Consider the following 19,517-nt stretch of genomic DNA (forward strand, 5'->3'; position numbering starts at 1 on the left):
AATTTGCTTGTTTGTCTGATAGTCGGCAGCCTGTTTACACTGCACAATTATCATGAAACAATCGTTCTTAGGAACACTCATTCACGATTATTATGTGTGTAAACGGACCTTTAGGCCGGTTTCACACGTCCGTTTATTTTCAGTACCGGAAAAAACTGTACCGACGATATCCGTGTCCATGTGTGTAATACTTGCCGCATCAGTACCACACAGACGGCCGCCAGGGAAGAAGCGCTACAGTAAGCGCTATCCCCTGGTGGCAGGTGCTGAAGACGCTTTCATCATTCTCTCCTACTCTGCCGGGGACCGTGGGAAAATGCCAGTGATGAGACCACTGCAGTTCAAGGTCAGTGTCTTCACAGCAGATCACCGAGAAAAATTCTCACGGTGATCTGCTGTGAAGACACTGACCTTGAACTGCAATGACTTCATCACTGACTTTTTCCCATGGTCCTGAGGTCACCGCAGTTCAGGCCGGCTGGGAACGCAGCCTCAGTGAAGTCACTGAGGCTGCGATCGCAGCATCTCATTCACCAGTTGTTCTCAGCCTGGACGGTCGAATCTTGGCACCGTCCAGGTTGAAAACTAATTATCCCCCAGATATGGATTATGGCGTGGGACAGAACGACGGACAGATATGGTATATTATTATTTTGTTTTTTTTATTTTGATTACAGGAGATTGAGGGCTTCGGTGGAATTGGGCCAGGTTGTAAGTATGGTTTCATTGAGAATATTAATGGTGTCTGTGTCATTTTTTCAATTAAAGGACTTTATTCTGGCTGCCTGTGTTTTCTTACAATGTGACTATGGGGTTAGTAATGGGGGCGTCTTATTGATGCCTCTCCATTATAACCTCGGGGCTTGATATCACCTGACAATACAAAGGTGACATCATCCCCCCCAACTATCACCCCACTTGCCACCGCTACAGGGCAAGTGGGATTAGTGCCAGAATTGGCACATCTAATAGATGTGCCTTATCTGGGCAGCTGCGGGCTGCTGTTTTTAGGCTGGGGGCCTAAATCAATGGTCAGCCAATTACCAGCCCCCAGCTGTGAGCTTTAGCAAGGCTGGTTGTCAAAAATGGGGGGTAACCCAATTCATTTTTTAAAATTATTTAAATAATTAAAAAAACTGTGTGGGGACCCCTCTATTCTTGATAACCAACCTTGCTAAAGCTGATAGCTGAGGGTTGCAGCCCCCATCTGTGAGTTTTGCCTGGTTGGTTAAAGAAAATAGGGGGGAACCCACTTCGGGTTTTTCATTCATTAATTTAGTTATATCACAAGCGGCGGGTGAGGAATACCCTGATCATCTGCTACTGCTGTCACTGTTATTAGTGCCAGCAGGTGTCGGATGATGGGAGCAATAGTCCCAAAAGCCACCACCTGCTGTCATCGTTCGGACTTTAATACTGTATAACTTTCATCATTCTTCTCTTCTCGCACCGATTACCGGCAGAGCAGGGGAGAATAATGAGAGCCGTCTTCAGCACCTGGCGTCAGGGAACAGCCCTTACTGTAGCGCTTCTTCCCCGTTGCCATTTGTGTCACACGGAGGACATCAATGTGTGTTCTCCGTGTGCACATGTGCGGGACGTTTTGCCGTCCGTGCTGATGGTAAAAAACGGACATGTCTACTTGTGGCACACACGGACACACAGTCCGTTGAAACACACTGACATGTGCATTTGAATGGGTCTACGTGTGTCAGTGTCTCCGGTACATCTGAAAACTGTCACCACATGTACCGGAGACACAGATGTGTGAAAAAGGTCTTGGTTAGGGAGCTGCATAGATCATCTTATTGATGTTACTGTTTTACATATAAGATTCAAAGTAGGATTTTATTATGCTGAATTACCAGCAAGAACACGTTTTACTCTTCAAAGCATGCCACAAAGTCACATAAACATAATTATACAGTGTTTTGAACAAAATTTCAGGTTTTCATTTCCAGTTATCATGTCTTTATCTTCTGTTAGAAAGACGCTTCATTCAGTCTCTCAGTGCAGAAATTAGCCCTATTTTTCGAGATCACTTGTCAATATCATTGACTATTACAGATTTGCTGAAAATTGTACAATACAAAGAATAATTTTAAGGGATAGTGTTTGAACAAGATATTTCACACCTACTTTCTAAGAGTGGGAATTAACGGATTTCAATGAATTGTTTTCTTCTGCGTTATTTATCTGATTATGAAAGAATGTACATATAAACCACAGGTCATATATTTTCATGTTCAGGTCAGCAATCTGGGTCCAAGCACTGCAATTTTTACTGATAACACTGTCCAACAAATTTTCATGAATTCTTTGCATTCAAATAAGGCTACTTAAATTTGTATAACCATAAGGGAACAGAATATTACCATATTGCTACATGATTAGCTCTACATAGTAACATAGTTAGTAAGGCCGAAAAAAGACATTTGTCCATCCAGTTCAGCCTATATTCCATCATAATAAATCCCCAGATCTACGTCCTTCTACAGAACCTAATAATTGTATGATATAATATTGTTCTGCTCCAGGAAGACACCCAGGCCTCTCTTGAACCCCTCGACTGAGTTTGCCATCACCACTTCCTCAGGCAAGCAATTCCAGATTCTCACCGCCCTAACAGTAAAGAATCCTCTTCTATGTTGGTGGAAAAACCTTCTCTCCTCCAGACGCAAAGAATTCCCCCTTGTGCCCATCACCTTCCTTGGTATAAACAGATCCTCAGCGAGATATTTGTATTGTCCCCTTATATACTTATACATGGTTATTAGATCGCCCCTCAGTCGTCTTTTTTCTAGACTAAATAATCCTAATTTCGCTAATCTATCTGGGTATTGTAGTTCTCCCATCCCCTTTATTAATTTTGTTGCCCTCCTTTGTACTCTCTCTGGTTCCATTATATCCTTCCTGAGCACCGGTGCCCAAAACTGGACACAGTACTCCATGTGCGGTCTAACTAGGGATTTGTACAGAGGCAGTATAATGCTCTCATCATGTGTATCCAGACCTCTTTTAATGCACCCCATGATCCTGTTTGCCTTGGCAGCTGCTGCCTGGCACTGGCTGCTCCAGGTAAGTTTATCATTAACTAGGATCCCCAAGTCCTTCTCCCTGTCAGACTTATCCAGTGGTTTCCTGTTCAGTGTGTAATGGTGATATTGATTCCTTCTTCCCATGTGTATAACCTTACATTATCATTGTTAAACCTCATCTGCCACCTTTCAGCCCAAGTTTCCAACTTATCCAGATCCATCTGTAGCAGAATACTATCTTCTCTTGTATTAACTGCTTTACATAGTTTTGTATCATCTGCAAATATCGATATTTTACTGTGTAAACCTTCTACCAGATCATTAATGAATATGTTGAAGAGAACAGGTCCCAATACTGACCCCTGCGGTACCCCACTGGTCACAGCGACCCAGTTAGAGACTATACCATTTATAACCACCCTCTGCTTTCTATCACTAAGCCAGTTACTAACCCATTTACACACATTTTCCCCCAGACCAAGCATTCTCATGCTCTAGTTTTTAAGATAGAATCCTAGAATGTTAGAGTTGGAAAGGATCTCCAGGGTCATTGTGTCCAACTCCCTGCTCAATGCAGGATTCAGTAAACCATATCAGACTGATGTCTGTCCAGCCTGTGTTTGAAGGCATCCTTTGAAGGAGAACTTACCACCTCTCGATGCAGCCTGTTCCACTCGCTGTCAAACAGTTTTTTCTGATTTGAAGAAGGATGATCCCTCTACACTGTGACATCCCTTCAGATTTGAAGACAGCTATTAAGATTGGGAGGCCTATCATCTCTGGTATTGGGACTTTAACTGAGAATATCTCAGGTTGGGTGGAGAACATTCTGAAACCCTTGGTGAGGCGCACACCCACCTATATCCAGGACACCATGGATATTCTTTGCAAATTGTCAGCGCTGGGCCCACTTCCAGAGAACACGCTACTAGCCACCATGGATGTAGAGTCTCTCTATTCTAACATTCCTCATGAGGATGGACTTGCAGCATGTAAATATTTCCTTCAAAAGAACAATCTAGCCACAGAACCAACACTGCAATTTATCAGGTTTGTGCTCCATCACAATTAATTTATACCAACAGTGTATGGGCAGCGCCATGGGAAGCAAAATGTCCCCACAATATGCTAATTTATTTATGGCGAAACTAGAGAAAGAATTTTTGTCATCTTGTTCTGTTAAACCTTTTGCATACTTCCGCTACATTGATGATCTGCTAATAATATGGACAGGCTCAAAAGATGATCTACTCACCTTCCACGATAACTTCAACAAGTTCCACCCAACCATCAAGCTCACCCTCAACGTTTCAAAGACCCAAATACATTTTCTGGACATGACCATACACATCAAGGACAATGCCATACAGACATCCATTTACCACAAGCCCACCGGACGTCCGGCTTATTTTAGATGGAACAGCTTTCATCCAAGACACACAAAAAAAATTCATCATATACAGTCAAGCTCTGAGATATATTCGGATCTGTTCAGACAGCAAAGACAGGGAACTACTGCTGCGATCACTGAGGAACACATTCCTACAACAAGGATACCATCCACTGGTAATAGATGAGCAGATCCACAGGGCTACAAGGATCCAAAGAAACAGCCTCCTGGATTACAAACTGAGAGAGGATAACAACAGGGTACCTCTTGTGGTCACATACAACCCCCACATGAGCATCCTAAGGAAAATTGGTGCTGATCTCCAACCTATATTCAATAGAGATCACAAATTGAAAGACATATTCCCAGAACTACCACTTCTCTCCTATAAACAGCCCCCTAACTTAAGGAATCTGCTTGTCAGAAGTGTCCTCTCATCACCATCAGTGACTGGCACATTCCCCTGTAACAATAAAAAATGCAAAACGTGTACCCACATATTACCAACAGATATAGTCCACGTACCAAACACAAATCAGGACTATAAGGTCATGGGTTCCTTTTCTTGTACATCCTCCAACGTGGTGTACATGATACAATGTACGAGGTGCCCTGGAAGTATTTATATAGGGGAAACTATGCAAAGACTACAAACTGGGATGAATCTACACAGACACACAATTAGGAATGAAGTGGACACGCCTGTGGGAAAACATTTCTTTGGACCTGGACACAGTATGACAGACTTAAAAGTCTTAATACTAAAAGGTAATTTTAAAGACCACAGGGAAAGAAAAATTTGGGAATACAAACTAATGAAGATGTTTAATTCGTTGACACTAGGGGTACCGTCACACTGAAACGACGCTGCAGCGATACGACAACGATGTCGATCGCTGCAGCGTCGCTGTTTGGTTGCTGGAGAGCTGTCACACAGACAGCTCTCCAGGGACCAACGATCCCGAAGTGCCCTGGTAACCAGGGTAAACATCGGGTTACTAAGCGCAGGGCCGCGCTTAGTAACCCGATGTTTACCCTGGTTACCAGCGTAAACGTAAAAAAAACAAACACTACATACTTACCTTCCGTGGCTGTCCTCCGGCGCTGTGCTTTCCTCTGCACTGTCAGCGCCGGTCAGCCGTAAAGCAGAGCGGTGACGTCACCGCTGTGCTTTCCGGCTGGCCGGCGCTCACAGCCAGTGCAGAGAAGCACAGCGCCGGAGGACAGACACGGAAGGTAAGTATATAGTGTTTTTTTTTTTTACGTTTACGCTGGTAACCAGGGTAAACATCGGGTTACTAAGCGCGGCCCTGCGCTTAGTAACCCGATGTTTACCCTGGTTACCATTGAAGACATCGCTGAATTGGCGTCACACACGCCGATTCAGGAATGTCAGCGGGAGATCCAGCGACGAAAGAAAGTTTCAAACGATCTGCTACGATGTACGATTCTCAGCGGGGTCCCTGATCGCAGTAGCGTGTCAGACACAGCGAGATCGTAAGGATATCGCTGGAACGTCACGGATCGTGCCGTCCTAGTGATCAAAGTGCCACTGTGTGACGGTACCCTAGGACTCAATTTAACACCAGGATTTATGAGTCACTACATGGATGCAATTCACACCTCCACCAGATGGACTCCAGATAACTAAGAACATTATTCCCACTGCCTTGCCATTTGTAAGAAAATGCCTAATTTGATTACCTTGGCTTATCTATGGACTCATCACACTTCCCACCCCCTAACAAATGTCCTCCGGTAGTATTCTTTAAATGTTGTGCTTGTTTCTTATTAATCTATTTGTAATCTGCCTGAAGAAGGAGCCACTGTGCTCTGAAAGCTTGCAAACATATTATTTTCTGGTTAGCCAATAAAGGTATCACTCCTAGAATACTTCTGTCATCATTGGGCAGAAAAAATATTCACATCGATTTTTCTGGCTAACACGGTACCACAATACAATTTGTTATTGTACATCTTGCTATGTTCATAAAACTTACTGCTACAGACCTGAAGATAGCGTCTATATCCCAAGTCTAATAGTTTTTTTTGCTTTCTGTCTGGATGTTAATAGGTCTCGGAGGGTTGCTGTGGAGAATTTGTTGTTTTCCACTTTTAATAGCAGGGTTCTCAAAAGAATTCATTAGCTACATATTTTTTCCTGGCCATACATGTCACGATCCATTTTTGGATTTGTGGTAGCTCAGGTTCCTCTTAGTTTAAAACTTTTTTTCATTTTTGATAATCAGGGGTTAATGTCAGTTTCTTTCCCCCACTGGCAATCTGATGATGTTGCAGTGCTGCTGGGTCAGCTGATGCAGGTAATGACCACTCCTACCATCCTTTAAAAGATCACCTGATTCATCAGCTGACTGTTGGTGATACAGTTTCTTTCTGGAGACCAGCCTAGCAGGAGCAGCACTCTGGTGTCGGCCACGTCTAGTAATTGGAGTCCAATTGCTGCTGTTATCTGCAGTGTGGAGCTTTGCAGTGGTGTTCATAAGCGAAGTGTAGTGTTTTTGTTACCTTGTCTCTTTGGTATTTGTCACTTCCCCGTGTGTATTATCTGCAGATGTGAGGCTAGTGCTCCTTGCTGTCCAGTGCACTAGCCAGAGCAATAATAGGTGACTACTAGGGACGAGGTATCCTGATGGCGGTGGGGGGAAGGACCAGCATAGTGCATTAGGGGAGTTCAGGGACAGGCTCAGGTGGTGACCATTCCCTACGGGTAGGGCCTTCCTCTCACCTTTTCCATCCCATTTTTTGTGAGTTGTGCCGTCCTTTGACTGACCACCCGTTGGGTCGGGTCACACTATGACAATATATTTTCCATTCCATATTACTCTAGTTTAAAGCTCTCCTGATGAGTGTAGCAAGGCGTCTACCAAATGTGTTTTCCTGTTTTCGTAAGCAAGGAGTCCATCATACAGGTAATTCACTCCAACATTGACGGGTTTTCCCTTCATACCTTTTCTCAATGTCAGCAATGTCCTGATGTAATCACTCATCGTGTTCATCATTGACGGCTCCACAGTTCATTAACAAGAATTAGAGGTAGGAACGGAGAAAGTGAATCTTCAGAGACATGTACCAAAGCTTGTGGTAGCGCATGAGCATCTCCTATACCAGCTCTTTGTTCAGGATTTTTGGAAAACAAGAGTGCATCCAATTACAAACAATCTTCACCCTCTTCACGATCTTGGACGTATAGGTACATCCAAGGTTGTGTCCCTGCATTTAATGCGGTCTCTGATGCTGAGCCCACATGTTTTCCCGCACATGACAGCTGATCTGATGAGCCGCGAGTGGATCACATTTTTTCAGAGCCTTATTTTGGAGAATTCCGATATGGATACATCCAACAGAAGACAGACCTGGGCAAAGAGGGGGGTAACATGCAGACCAGGCAGCCAAAGGGCTTTTTACACAATGGCATCTGGCACCACTTAGCCGCCTGGCATCTCATTTATATCTGCCTCCTCAGGATGCAGATACCGGTGAACACAGTGACAGAACAGGGAGCCGTCAGCTCCCTGTTCCATCATTGAGCCTGTGTGAGAGTGCAGCAGGTACAATGACATCTTTACATCTCACCAGCACTACGCACAGCACAGACTTGAGCAGTGAAAGAATGGGGTTAGGCAAGTTGTTTTATTTCTTTTTTTATACATCATTTTGCTGGAAGATAGGGGGACATTATACCATGTAAAGGGACTTGTGGGGACATAATTTTGAGTGGGTTGCTTTGTGGGGGACATTCTCAGTGGGTTGCTATACTGGGACATAGCGCTCTATAAAGGGCTGTGTGGGGACATCATTCTGATGGGGGCTGTCTCTTGGACATGACACTGTGCAAGGGGAGCTGTGTTGGTAAATCTTTCTGTATGATGGCTGTGTGGGGACATAGTACTCTGGAAAGGGGCTGTGTGGGGACATCATTCTGAGTGGGGAGCTGTGTTGGAACATAATGCTGTGTGGGGATATCATTCTGCATTGGGGCTGTGTTGGGACACAATACTATATAGTGAAGCTTTGTGGGGATGCCATACTGTGTAGGGGGCTTTGGAGTGACATCATACTATGTGAGGATACCCTACTGTGTGTAGGGACAGTGGGGCCTATATTGTATTGGGATCTGTTGATCAAAATGCAAGGGATGAATAAGCGGAGCAATATGATTTATTGCTTTGTATAAACTTTATAAAAAGCACTAAAGTCTATTCTTTTGATTAGCTAATACAGGTAAAATACATGTTTTAATAAGCCCTATCGTAACATTTATTGGTAGGAGCAGCGAGTCAACAAATGTAATTTTTATCAATTAATATTGAGCAGAATTATTATAAAACAATAATAATAAGCAGAATTATGTTTGGCCGGTTGGATTGGCCCTTCTCAACAGTCACAGTATCTCATCTGGCCCCATGAGAAAATTAATTCGCATCCCGTGTTCTCAGGTATGACACTGTATAACCAAACAGTTACATACTTTGGCCACCACCATATGCTGTGTAGTATACTTTTATACATGGAACGTATATGATATATTGCACCTTCATAAGCAGTAGAAAAATAATTTATTTCACATACCATCCTGGCAAACGACAAAAGAACACTCTTTGGTCTTTAATAGGTGAATAGGGAGCTGGCTTTTTGGAGCAGATACTGACTGTTTGCACACAAAAGGATATGTGAAATTAACATTTTTCAATTATACACTAATAAAAGATAATTTAGAAGTCTTATATCCTAATAGGTACTGATCAGTGCTGACACGTTCCTGTATCTCTGTGTAGCACCACCTATACCATAAATGATTCGACCTTCAAAAATCTGTTGAGTTTTCAGTTTAGTTGTGTACTGTGATAAATATGTAATAACGGCCATTGTACACAGCATGACAAGGCTAGAAATCATAACTACAATTGGATGTTGAAATATGACTATAGGGAGAAGATATAGGAAATTTTTTCTACCATAAAGAACTATATTAAAAGAGACTGCTATATCTTTTATCAAACTTTCCACGCTGGATGAAGCTTATGATGTTAAAACCGTTGTGCTCTTAGAACAAAAATAGTTCAAAGACAAGCCGGATCCATGCTTTAGACTTTTTCCGTCACGGTAATCTTCAGATAAAGGAGGATTAGACTGGATCAGTTTGGTGTTAATGCCAGGATCGTTGATGTACTTCCCACAGTTCTATATTCTTTAGAAGCGAACGAAGTGCAGCAGCAATATTCATGACCTTGGCACACAACAGTTGTTTCATCTAAAAAATAGACTTGCCTCTTTTTATAGCTAAAGGATGAAACTCGGTGCAGAGGTCTGCGCTGAAAGGAATTATGAGTTGTTCCTTGTAATGCCTGCTCACAGTTCTGTGAGACAGATCGAAACCTCCTACTGTATGGCTTCTGAAGTAGTATAATCCATACAATCTAGATTCTAGAGAGTAGGCGTCCATTCACCCAGGTTACCCATCTGGCAATTGAAATTAACTAGGCCATGGCGTCCGATCTCAATTCCAGCCAATTCTGCATTGAAAAACGTCAAACGATGCTCCTTCCCTTTCGAGCTCTGCCGTGCTCCCAAACAGTGGTTTACCCCCACATATGGGGTATCGGCGTATTCAGGAGTAATTGCACAACACATTTTGTGGTTCATTTTCTCTTTTCACATTTGTGAAAATAAAAAAAAAACTGGTTCTGAAGTAACATGTTTTTGAACAAAAAAGTTAAATGTTCATTTTTTCTTTCCACGTTGCTTCAGTTCCTGTGAAGCATGTAAAGGGTTAATTAACTTCTTTAATGTGGTTTTGAGTACCTTGAGGCGTGCAGTTGTTAGAATGGTGTCACTTTTGGGTATTTTCTGTCTTGTACACCCCTCAAAGTGACTTCAAAAGTGAGGGGGTCCCTAAAAAAATGGTTTTGTAAATTTTGTGGTCAAGAAAAAAATTTCTTTCCAAAATTCTGCTGATGTAAAGTAGACATGTGGGAAATGTTATTTATTAACTATTTTGTGTGACATTTCTCTCTGATTTAAGGGCATAAAAATTAAAAGTTTGGAAATTGTAAAAATGTAAAAATTTTCGCCATATTTGCATTTTTGTCATACATAAACGCAATTCATATCGAAGAAATTTTACCACTAACATGAAGTACAATATGTCACGAAAAAAACAGTCACAGAATCAGCAGGATTAGTTAAAGCGTTCCAGAGTTATAACCATATAAAGTGACAGTGGTCAGAATTGTAAAAATTGGTCTGGTCATTAAGTGCAAAATTGGCTCTGTCACTAAGGGGTTACATGATTACCGCTAGCTGCCATGGACATTAACGTTTTTTTTTTATCTCCAAGACCATTCATGCATGATGAGCCTAAATTCCACATGTCCTCATCATCAAGTGCTCAATCTTAGAAATGGCCTCTCCGTCTCTTCTCCCTCCCTGCATTGAAAGTGGGATCCAGCTAGTAGGGATTTCTGAATATCTGGCTTTACACTTCTGGCCATAGCAACATTTGCTATCAGTGTTTGTCACACCGGAATCTGTTAGCGGTGGAAGACTAGGAGTGCTTAGAAATAATTTAATAGAATAGTAAAATAGAAGAAACTTTTATATTTCCAGGTCTTCTTAATTCAGTAGAAATGAAGTTTTTAAAAAATCGCTAGAAAAAAGTGCATAAAAAACAAAATTCTCTGCAAATAAGATAATTTCTGATCGCTTTAGTTTGCCATCTGTGTTTACATCACTTTTTCATTCACATGATGGCTTCTTCAGATACTGTGGTAAGCCCTTGTACGAATGTGTTAATCGTTTGGCAGTTTTCATTTTGGCGTATTTAGTAACACTGTCTAGCACATGATGGCTTTTTTTTTTATTGATGCCGGTAGTATCCTAAATCATTCTTTTACTTTTAGATGTTATAAATGCATCTGCTTATGCTATGCCTAAATTAGAGTAGACAGGAGAAATTTGCCAAGTGAATCAACAGATAATACTAAAGCCGTGACATTGTAGGTAAATGGAAAACAAACTTTGGCGCCTTGCCACATACTGTATGTACTAATAGCATGGCAGCCCATATCTGATCCAATTACAGCTTTGATTAAAAGAGGGAGGGGGTTCTAAGTGGAAGCCAGAAAACTGTTCCAGGAGATAAATGAATTAGAGATGTATATCAGAGGAGAATTTATTTGTGCTTGCCGACATCCTGTGCCAATAGACTCTATTGCTCAGTTTGAGGCTCTTTCTGCCTGTCTGTCATATGAACGCTAGCTACTTGGGTTCCTGTACTTCAGCCATATGTAATGCCGCTGGACACCAAGCGATGAACTTTACTAGAAGTAGGAAATTACTTGGTGTAAGGTCACCATTAATGGTCCCAATGTTGGAAGTGATTTCCAGACGAGTCGTGGTTCTCCTGACCCAATCTCAACATCCTTACTTGCATATATAAGGTGGATGAGTTTGGTTCAGTAGACCTGAGACCTGTCAGGACATCAAGTCCACACTCAATCCGTGAATGTAAGGCAGAATCCACATCAAGTTTGCCCCAAGTTCAGTGACTTTGCTGAGGCTTACACCCAAAACCCTGCAAAATGGGATTTGGGCGCATAATATGCTGACCTGGTCGTTGACCATAATAATGTAGACAGTCACAGTGTGCTCTGTCATGTCATTTTCGGCCATGCATGCCTAGTTCAGGCTACAATAAGTAGTCGACCACGTGTTGCTGCACACCTCCAATAGGCATATCTGGCCGAAAACTATGTCCGAAAGAGCACAATGTGACTCTGTCTACATCATTATAGCCAGTAGCCCCATCAGCGCATTCACCCAAATCCCATTTGCGGGACTTTGATTTAAGCCTTAATGGAGCCACTTGAACGTATGATAAAACGCTTTGTGAACATTGGCCTATAACGTGTAAAAGCGACCTTAAAATGATCAGAAGTGGAACAACTTGGTGAAACTGTGCCTTTCCATGTCGGTGATGCAATTTAATCTGTTTTTCTTCCTGGTGCTATTATTTATCCAAGGCTCTACATTGAAGCTTTGTTTCTTTGCTTTTTTTCCCTTCCATTCTTGTAGAAAAAACAGATAATTTTGTGGACTATGAGATTCACCGGACTGGGGGGCAACGGTGGTAGAGTGGGGTCACAGGAGGCTGGGTTGCTGCTTCAGGAGGCTAGCGGCGGCAGGAGTGCGGCAATGCTGCAGTGCCTGGGCGCTCATTGGATGTCCGCACCGGTGAGCGGAGTCCCCTTTCTTATTCAGTACTCTGCGGTGGGCTGTGGGAAAATTTCTCATTCTGCGCTTGTGTCGGACATTTTCCCGAAGCCCACCGCAGGGTGCCTATATGGGAAAGGGGACTCCGCTCACCAGCGCCAGCATCTCATGGGCGCCCAGGCTCCGCAGCATCGACTCACTACTGCTGCTGCCCGGTTCCTGAAACAGCGACCCTGCCTCCTGTGACCCCATTCTGCCGCCGCTGACCCTCCTGGTAAGCTCACTTCGGGTTATAAGATGCACCCCAATTTTCCTCTCAAATTTGGAGTAAGAAAGGACATCTTAAAAATATGGTAATCTATTTTAGCATTAGGTAATTTCTGTCAAAGGAAAGGAACTTACTTGCTGTTAAGGTCAAATTAAACTGATTTATTATTATTTACCTTTTTATTTTGTATTTTAATAAACCAATTATATAGGAAAATAATTAGTTTGAAAATTGCTCTTCATATATTTTGCTGTTGAGTTCCCATTTCTGAATTTGTGTCTTAATTTATTTAATCTTTTTCTGCAGTTAAAGCAAAAAAAAAAAAAAAAAAAAAAGAAACACTGTAATACAAGTTACTTATTTCTTACGTGGTGTTCTTGCTATTGCACACATATATTTTCAAATAGGCCGTCAATGTGTGATCATTGAGTGTTATGCCGCCCTGATTCCTGACTCATGTCATTCAGCAGAAAAAAGGGTTGTGGTGATTCAGTGAACCTTTATGTGAAATTTAGCTTGAACAAGTGGTCAGTTTTGCTGTTCTGGAAGCTAGGAGTCCCCGGCAATTATTACATTTGTTATTTCCTGAATAAAATGCTAAAAGCATAGGGTCTCATCCAAGTATAACAAGCCAAAATTGAGGTATATGTGGTTACCGAAGTAAACTACAGGATTGTCAGGTTGGCTCTGTTACACTGATTAAAATTATACCTAGGGTGAAGAATTCTGTCTTGTGGTTCTTGTGTAATCAGTGATAGAAGTTTTCAGTTAATGAGATGCTCGTGCTCCAGCACAGGACTGTAGGCAGAGTCTTAACTTGATGACCCTGAAACACAAACAGTCTGTCTCTCTCTGTCTCTATGATGAGGATCATGTTTGTGCTTCGGGGCGGCCTGTGGGCATGTCTCTCCTTGGTTTCTTTGACCTATAGCACCAAGATAAGACTCTGCCTACAGTCGCGCCCCGAAGCACAGGCATCTCATTACCTGAAAACGTCTAACACTGATTACACAAGAACATTACACAAATGACGGATGTCTTCACCCCAGGTATCATTTTAATCAGTGTAAATACCCCAACATTACAAATCCTGTAGTTTACTTAGCAAAATCCTGAAAGACACGTTAGCTTTAAGCGCATTTTTCTTTCATTTCCAGTAGAACACTGGAGCTAAGCTTTAAAGAACATATGTCACATTAAATAATTTTTACACTACAATTAGAGATGAGCGGATCGCTTCCCGCAACCCTGGTCATAGTCCAGTTCTGTGGTCTCTGGCCATGGGCAGGAGCTGCACAAATTTCCAGGTTCCCAAATCTGGTGCTTGATTTGCCAGCCTGGCGTAATGTCATCTGTGCGGCAATCGGTTCTCAGGTGACGTCTTGCCAGCTCACCTCATTATTAGCCGAACTTGGGATCTTGGAAGCTAAAGAAATTTGCGCAACTCATGTTCACAGCCAGAGAGCACTGACATGGACCGAATTAGCGTGAAGTGGTCCACTCATTTCTAATTATTTAATCTCGCTTTTTCATCCGATTTGGAGTCACATGATGGGCCAATCAACTTTCAGCCTATTTTAATATTGTAAATATATATGTAGATGTCTTTTGGCATAAAATATAAATACACAGGGAGGGACCTGGCCTCCAGATTCTATAACGCAACCTAAAAACTTTCTCCAAGAAATACATATTAAACGTACGCTCCTTGATTTCAAAAAGAAGTTTCCCCAGAGTTCTGTTTGGTCCTGGCTTGACATAATGTTTAAAACCCCACATCCCGAAATGAAAAGCGTTTCCCGCGTTTACAATCAACTCAACTCCACAAACACCCAATCCAAGCCTGCATTTCTTCTATCCTGGGAAATAGAGTTGGGAGTTACTTTCACAGAGACGCAAACCTCTAACATTCTAGCTAATGCACGGGGATTCTCTTGATGCATACTACTTCAAGAAAACTCCTTTAAGATTTTAACTTGGTGGCACTTGACTCCTGCCAGATTGACTCAGTTAGGCCTGTTAGAAGATAGCTCCTGTTGGCACTGTCATAGTTCTTTGGGCCACCACACACATGTTTTTTGGGAGTGTACTAAATTGTCAAAGTTTTGGGGGGAGATCAACAAGGTTCTAAAAGTACTAAAATTGATTAAGTCCAATCTACTGGCTTCGGAAGTTCTACTTTCCTGCCCATCGATTAATTACAGACCCAAGAAACAGACTTCTACCACTACTGCTAAGTGCCGCCAAACATTTAATTACACTACATTGGAAAGATGTTTCCCCTCCGACCATGGCTGAATGGCAGTCCAAGGGAGACCAAATTTCGAGACTCGAGGAATTATCTAGTTGGGAGATGAACAGTCATGACCTATATATGAGGGTTTGGGCACCTTGGAAAGAGATGCGAGCAACTGGGGGTTCTTACCTCACTTTGCATTTCATAGTATGCCTAAAAGGTTCTGGGTTGTAACTTGTTATATTTTCTCACAATTCACTGTTTTTTGTGTAAGGCTAAATTTTTATTGTACCATTTCATGTTATATTGGTTGAATTCCCCTTATCCTTCCCTGCGTTCTTTCCCCTCTTGTTTTTTTTTTTTTTTCTCGTTCCCTTTCCCATTTTACAATACCCCTAACCTCAACCTGCCCCTCTGTTTGCCCTGCCTTTCTCTACTATGCTTACCTGTTTACTCATCATATAACACATGTGGTCTCTGAAATCCTAAAATTGATCTCAGGTATGCTTGCCAAACTATGTGTTATGGTTTGTATTTGTGTTTATTCATAAATAAAGAATTTACACAAAAAAAAATATAAATACACAGATGTTCTATTTAGGGACTGTGGAGCTGGACCCTGCACAGACAAATCGAGCATTATGTATGCCTGGGCAAGAAACGCACCACCAACCAAGCTTCCAAAAGGTACAGAGCTATTATATCTCATTATTATTATTGACACGTGTACAATTAAACATTTATTCATCTTTGCAGCTACTTGCTTATGGTATTATTGCATGTAAGATAAAAAATGAAACAATTTTGTAGATTGTCTTGATTACTATCTATGTTATCAGACAATAAGGGTGTAGTTTAAACTTGTAGTCATCTAGTATTTCTTTCTTTCGGCCCAATCTTATTTCAATTTTACAGATGGCAGAAGAAGGAGCACGTGGAAGAGAGTAACTCGTGACTGCAGGATCAGACTGCACAGAGTGTGTTTGTAGCAGTCTGTATGGAACCTGTGGACCCAAAACGTTTAAAGGGAACCTATCATGTGAAAAGGAGCTATTAACCTGCATATACAGAGTTAATCTGCAGGTTAATAGCGTTCTCACCCTGCCCGACACTTAGTCCCCCCCATCCACTGTCGGGAGGAAATTAACTTTATTCCTCCCGGTAATGTTCATGTTTTAGTCACGGAGCGGTGGTGCCGGTTCGCTCTGACGACTCATTAGGACCGGCTGTCAGTCAGTTCTGGGGGCGCGGTTACAGCTGCCACTCTCGATCTACAAAACAGTAAAAGAATCGTTACCACCTCCCCCCATCCTCAGAGAATGAAGCCTGAACGTTACTCGGAGGTATAAAGTTTCCTTACGGCAGCGAGGGTCTAAGTGGCGGATTAATGCAGATTAACCTCATATCTGCAGGTTAATATAATTTTTCAAGTGGCCTGTTCCCATTAATAATCTGCATAGGTGCTTAATTTGTTTTTGACTAACTGGCGCAATAAAATTTGTTGTTGTAATCTTTAAAGGCACACTCTTCCCTTCAAAGCTTTTATCATCTTAATACATTGCAATCATCATATTACTGTGTACTTACGATTGCTCATTTTAATTTTCTACCCAGCTAATACTTGTTTTCCATTAGGTCTATGACATTATGTGATTAAAAACTATTAAAAACTGATTATCTGAACCCTTCAAAGCTCAATGTAGAAACAGGAGGACAATTTTCCCTGTATGAGTCATGAGTCACTGCATAAGTACCTGGCAGGGAGGACAAGAGATCATCTGGGTCAGGAGTTGAAGTGGGCAATGACTCATGCAGGGAAAATAGACTTCCTGTTTCTATATAGAGCAGAGCAAAGAGAAGGAATAACTGGGTAGAAAAGCAAAATGAGTAATTGTAAGTACACAGTGCTATATAATATGATGATTGCAAGATATTAAAAGGGTAAAAACTTTGATGGGAGGAGTGCTTCTTTAAATGGGCGCTTCAATTTTAAGAAATGAGTCTTATAAGAAGAATAAGTAGAAGTGTATTCCTGTAATATATTGTAATTACTATTAAAATGTCACCCCTGAACCTGATTATCAGTAACCCCTTTTTGTTGGCTTCTTTATTGTGGGTTATATAATATAGTAACCTATGCAGATCATTATGAAACAAAACAAACCACAGAAGCGGCTAGCTGCTGTTTCACAGATTTATAGAGGACCTGTCATTTGCTCAAAAAAAATAGTTTTAAAGGGGCTGTCCAGTATTCTGATTAAAGTCTGCAGACACTCTATGTGACTGCAGACTTCTAAATCCTTACAGTGCCCACACCACAGTATATACCAGTGTTGCCAACGAGAGCAGGCTGTCATGTGACCTCAAGAATGCGATTTGCTTACTTCTGGCCACATTCCGACTAGACGTGCTCAGCCTCATTTAATACATTTGTATTGAGCGAGGACAAACATGTCTAGTCAGACCATGTCCATATGTATAGAGCTAATATTATTCCTCACCTTATATAGGGATCCCTTCACAGTATTAATAATTTTAATAGACATGTCCATATGTATGCTAAGCATACACTTGCGGTGATGTAACTGCCTGCTCTCTCAAGCAACATCAGAGAATCCTGACAATGCACTGTGTACACACTGTAAGCATTCTGAAGTCACATAGAATGACCAGGGCTCTAGAGTCGGTAAACCAAATCTCCCACTCCGACTTCTCAATTTCTTTGACTCCGACTCCCAACTTGCCTTAATCCTGTTATCCTGTTCACTATAGCAGTTCAGACATGAGTGCAGACATTCATTCCCAGTGCATTTTTCCTCTGATCGGTAGAGGAGGAGCTTTATTACTGCGCATGTACATAAAGTGCAGCACAGGTTCAGCTCAACTAAAAGCCTAGATACGGTACTTAGATTAGGAACAGAACAAACTTGTATAGGACATTTCATAACTTTCCCAAATTCTTATGATAAAATTTACAGCACATCCTGCATTATGCTAATGTACCCAATTTATTAAATATTTTAAGAGTCGGAGTTTGTCCATTTTATACCGATTCCACAAAAATGGTCACCAACTCTGTTTCCACAGCAGTGAAAATGACTGTATGCTCTCATCAGAAGACTGGACAACCCCTTAATATATTTTAAAAATCCCTAAGCTCTGAATCCGCTGCTGTTTTCACTGTTTCCTGTTTTCAGATTTGCTTTTCCTGGAGTGTGCTACGTGAAATCTCTGCTCAGCAGTCCATATGGGTGCTTTTTCAGAGTCTTGAGGGTGTTTGCTTCTACCTCTTCTTCCCGGACGCTGTAGTGTCACAGCTGGATTGAGAATGAGAGTGTGAAGCTAGTCACTTCTCACGGCCCATCCGTGAGTCAGAATGGTCAAGGAGTCCAAGGTCAGAAGCCAGGGGAGTACGTCATAAATAGAAGGAAGAGACAAAAGCGTAGTCAGGTAACGTTCCGAGGTCAGAGTGCTGGGAGGATAACGGATTAGAGCTGAATGGGTTAAACAGGCGGATGGTCAGAACGAAGTCCAAGGTCAGGCAGCAAATGATCAAGCATCCAGAACTCGAGGCACAGGGAGCACAAACCTACTTAGATGAATGTACATATGGGAGAAGCAGCTCAATTAAGTAGCATGGCAATCACCCAGGATAGTGAACACTTGGAGACAGCCGACACCTCCCAGTCACAGATTGGATGGCCGAGCTGTCAATCAATACACTGACAGCTCATCACGCCCCTGAACCAGATTGAATGGCCAAGCTGTCAATCAAAGTACTGACAGCTTCAGCATACCCCTGTAATGGATTGTACAGCCGAGCTGTCAGTAACTGCATCTCAGACACACTGAGAGGTGGAACCATGACAGATAGACTGCTAAATTCTTTGCTGATCTATGATTTGCACTATCTGGGTGGGAGGAGTGAAAACGCAGGCTCCCAAAGCACAGCGTGAAGAAATGACCAGTTGAACTGCAAAGCAGAGATTTCACAACACTGAATACATTGAATTCTCAGTTGAATGAAACTGTGGATTTAATCTCCTCTGTGCGTTCCCTCTTAACTGGATCAGCTGGTATTAACATTTCTACAGAACCTGGTTTATTTAGAAAAAAAAATCTTGTCTAGTGAGAATTGTGTATTCATGAAGATGTACTGTGTGCAATGCTTATAAGGCGAAGCTTTGTCGTTAACTGTTTTTCACTATTTGAGTCCTTCAAATGGAAAACTGCAAAAATAGGCATTCATGGCATTTTTCAGGGGTTTTCTGTAATCTTAAATGACCTTAATTCACTTTCATATTTAGTAACTCGACTCCCTACTCCATTCCTATAATCATATATGTGTTAACT

At 41.9% G+C, this 19,517-nt stretch overlaps 1 protein-coding gene across 10 annotated transcripts in view; it reads left to right on the forward strand.

Moving 5' to 3' along the window:
- Window positions 1-19,517, forward strand: part of PAM (peptidylglycine alpha-amidating monooxygenase) — a 275,158-nt gene that overhangs the window by 101,450 nt on the left and 154,191 nt on the right. For all 10 annotated transcript variants that reach the window (XM_069752269.1, XM_069752296.1, XM_069752313.1 and 7 more), the window contains exon 6: window positions 15,766-15,851. In XM_069752269.1, coding sequence (XP_069608370.1) covers window positions 15,766-15,851 — 86 coding nt within the window. The remainder of the gene's footprint in view (window positions 1-15,765; window positions 15,852-19,517) is intronic.

This window comes from Ranitomeya imitator, chromosome 1 (assembly GCF_032444005.1).
Source record: "Ranitomeya imitator isolate aRanImi1 chromosome 1, aRanImi1.pri, whole genome shotgun sequence".
Classification (NCBI taxonomy): domain Eukaryota; kingdom Metazoa; phylum Chordata; class Amphibia; order Anura; family Dendrobatidae; genus Ranitomeya; species Ranitomeya imitator.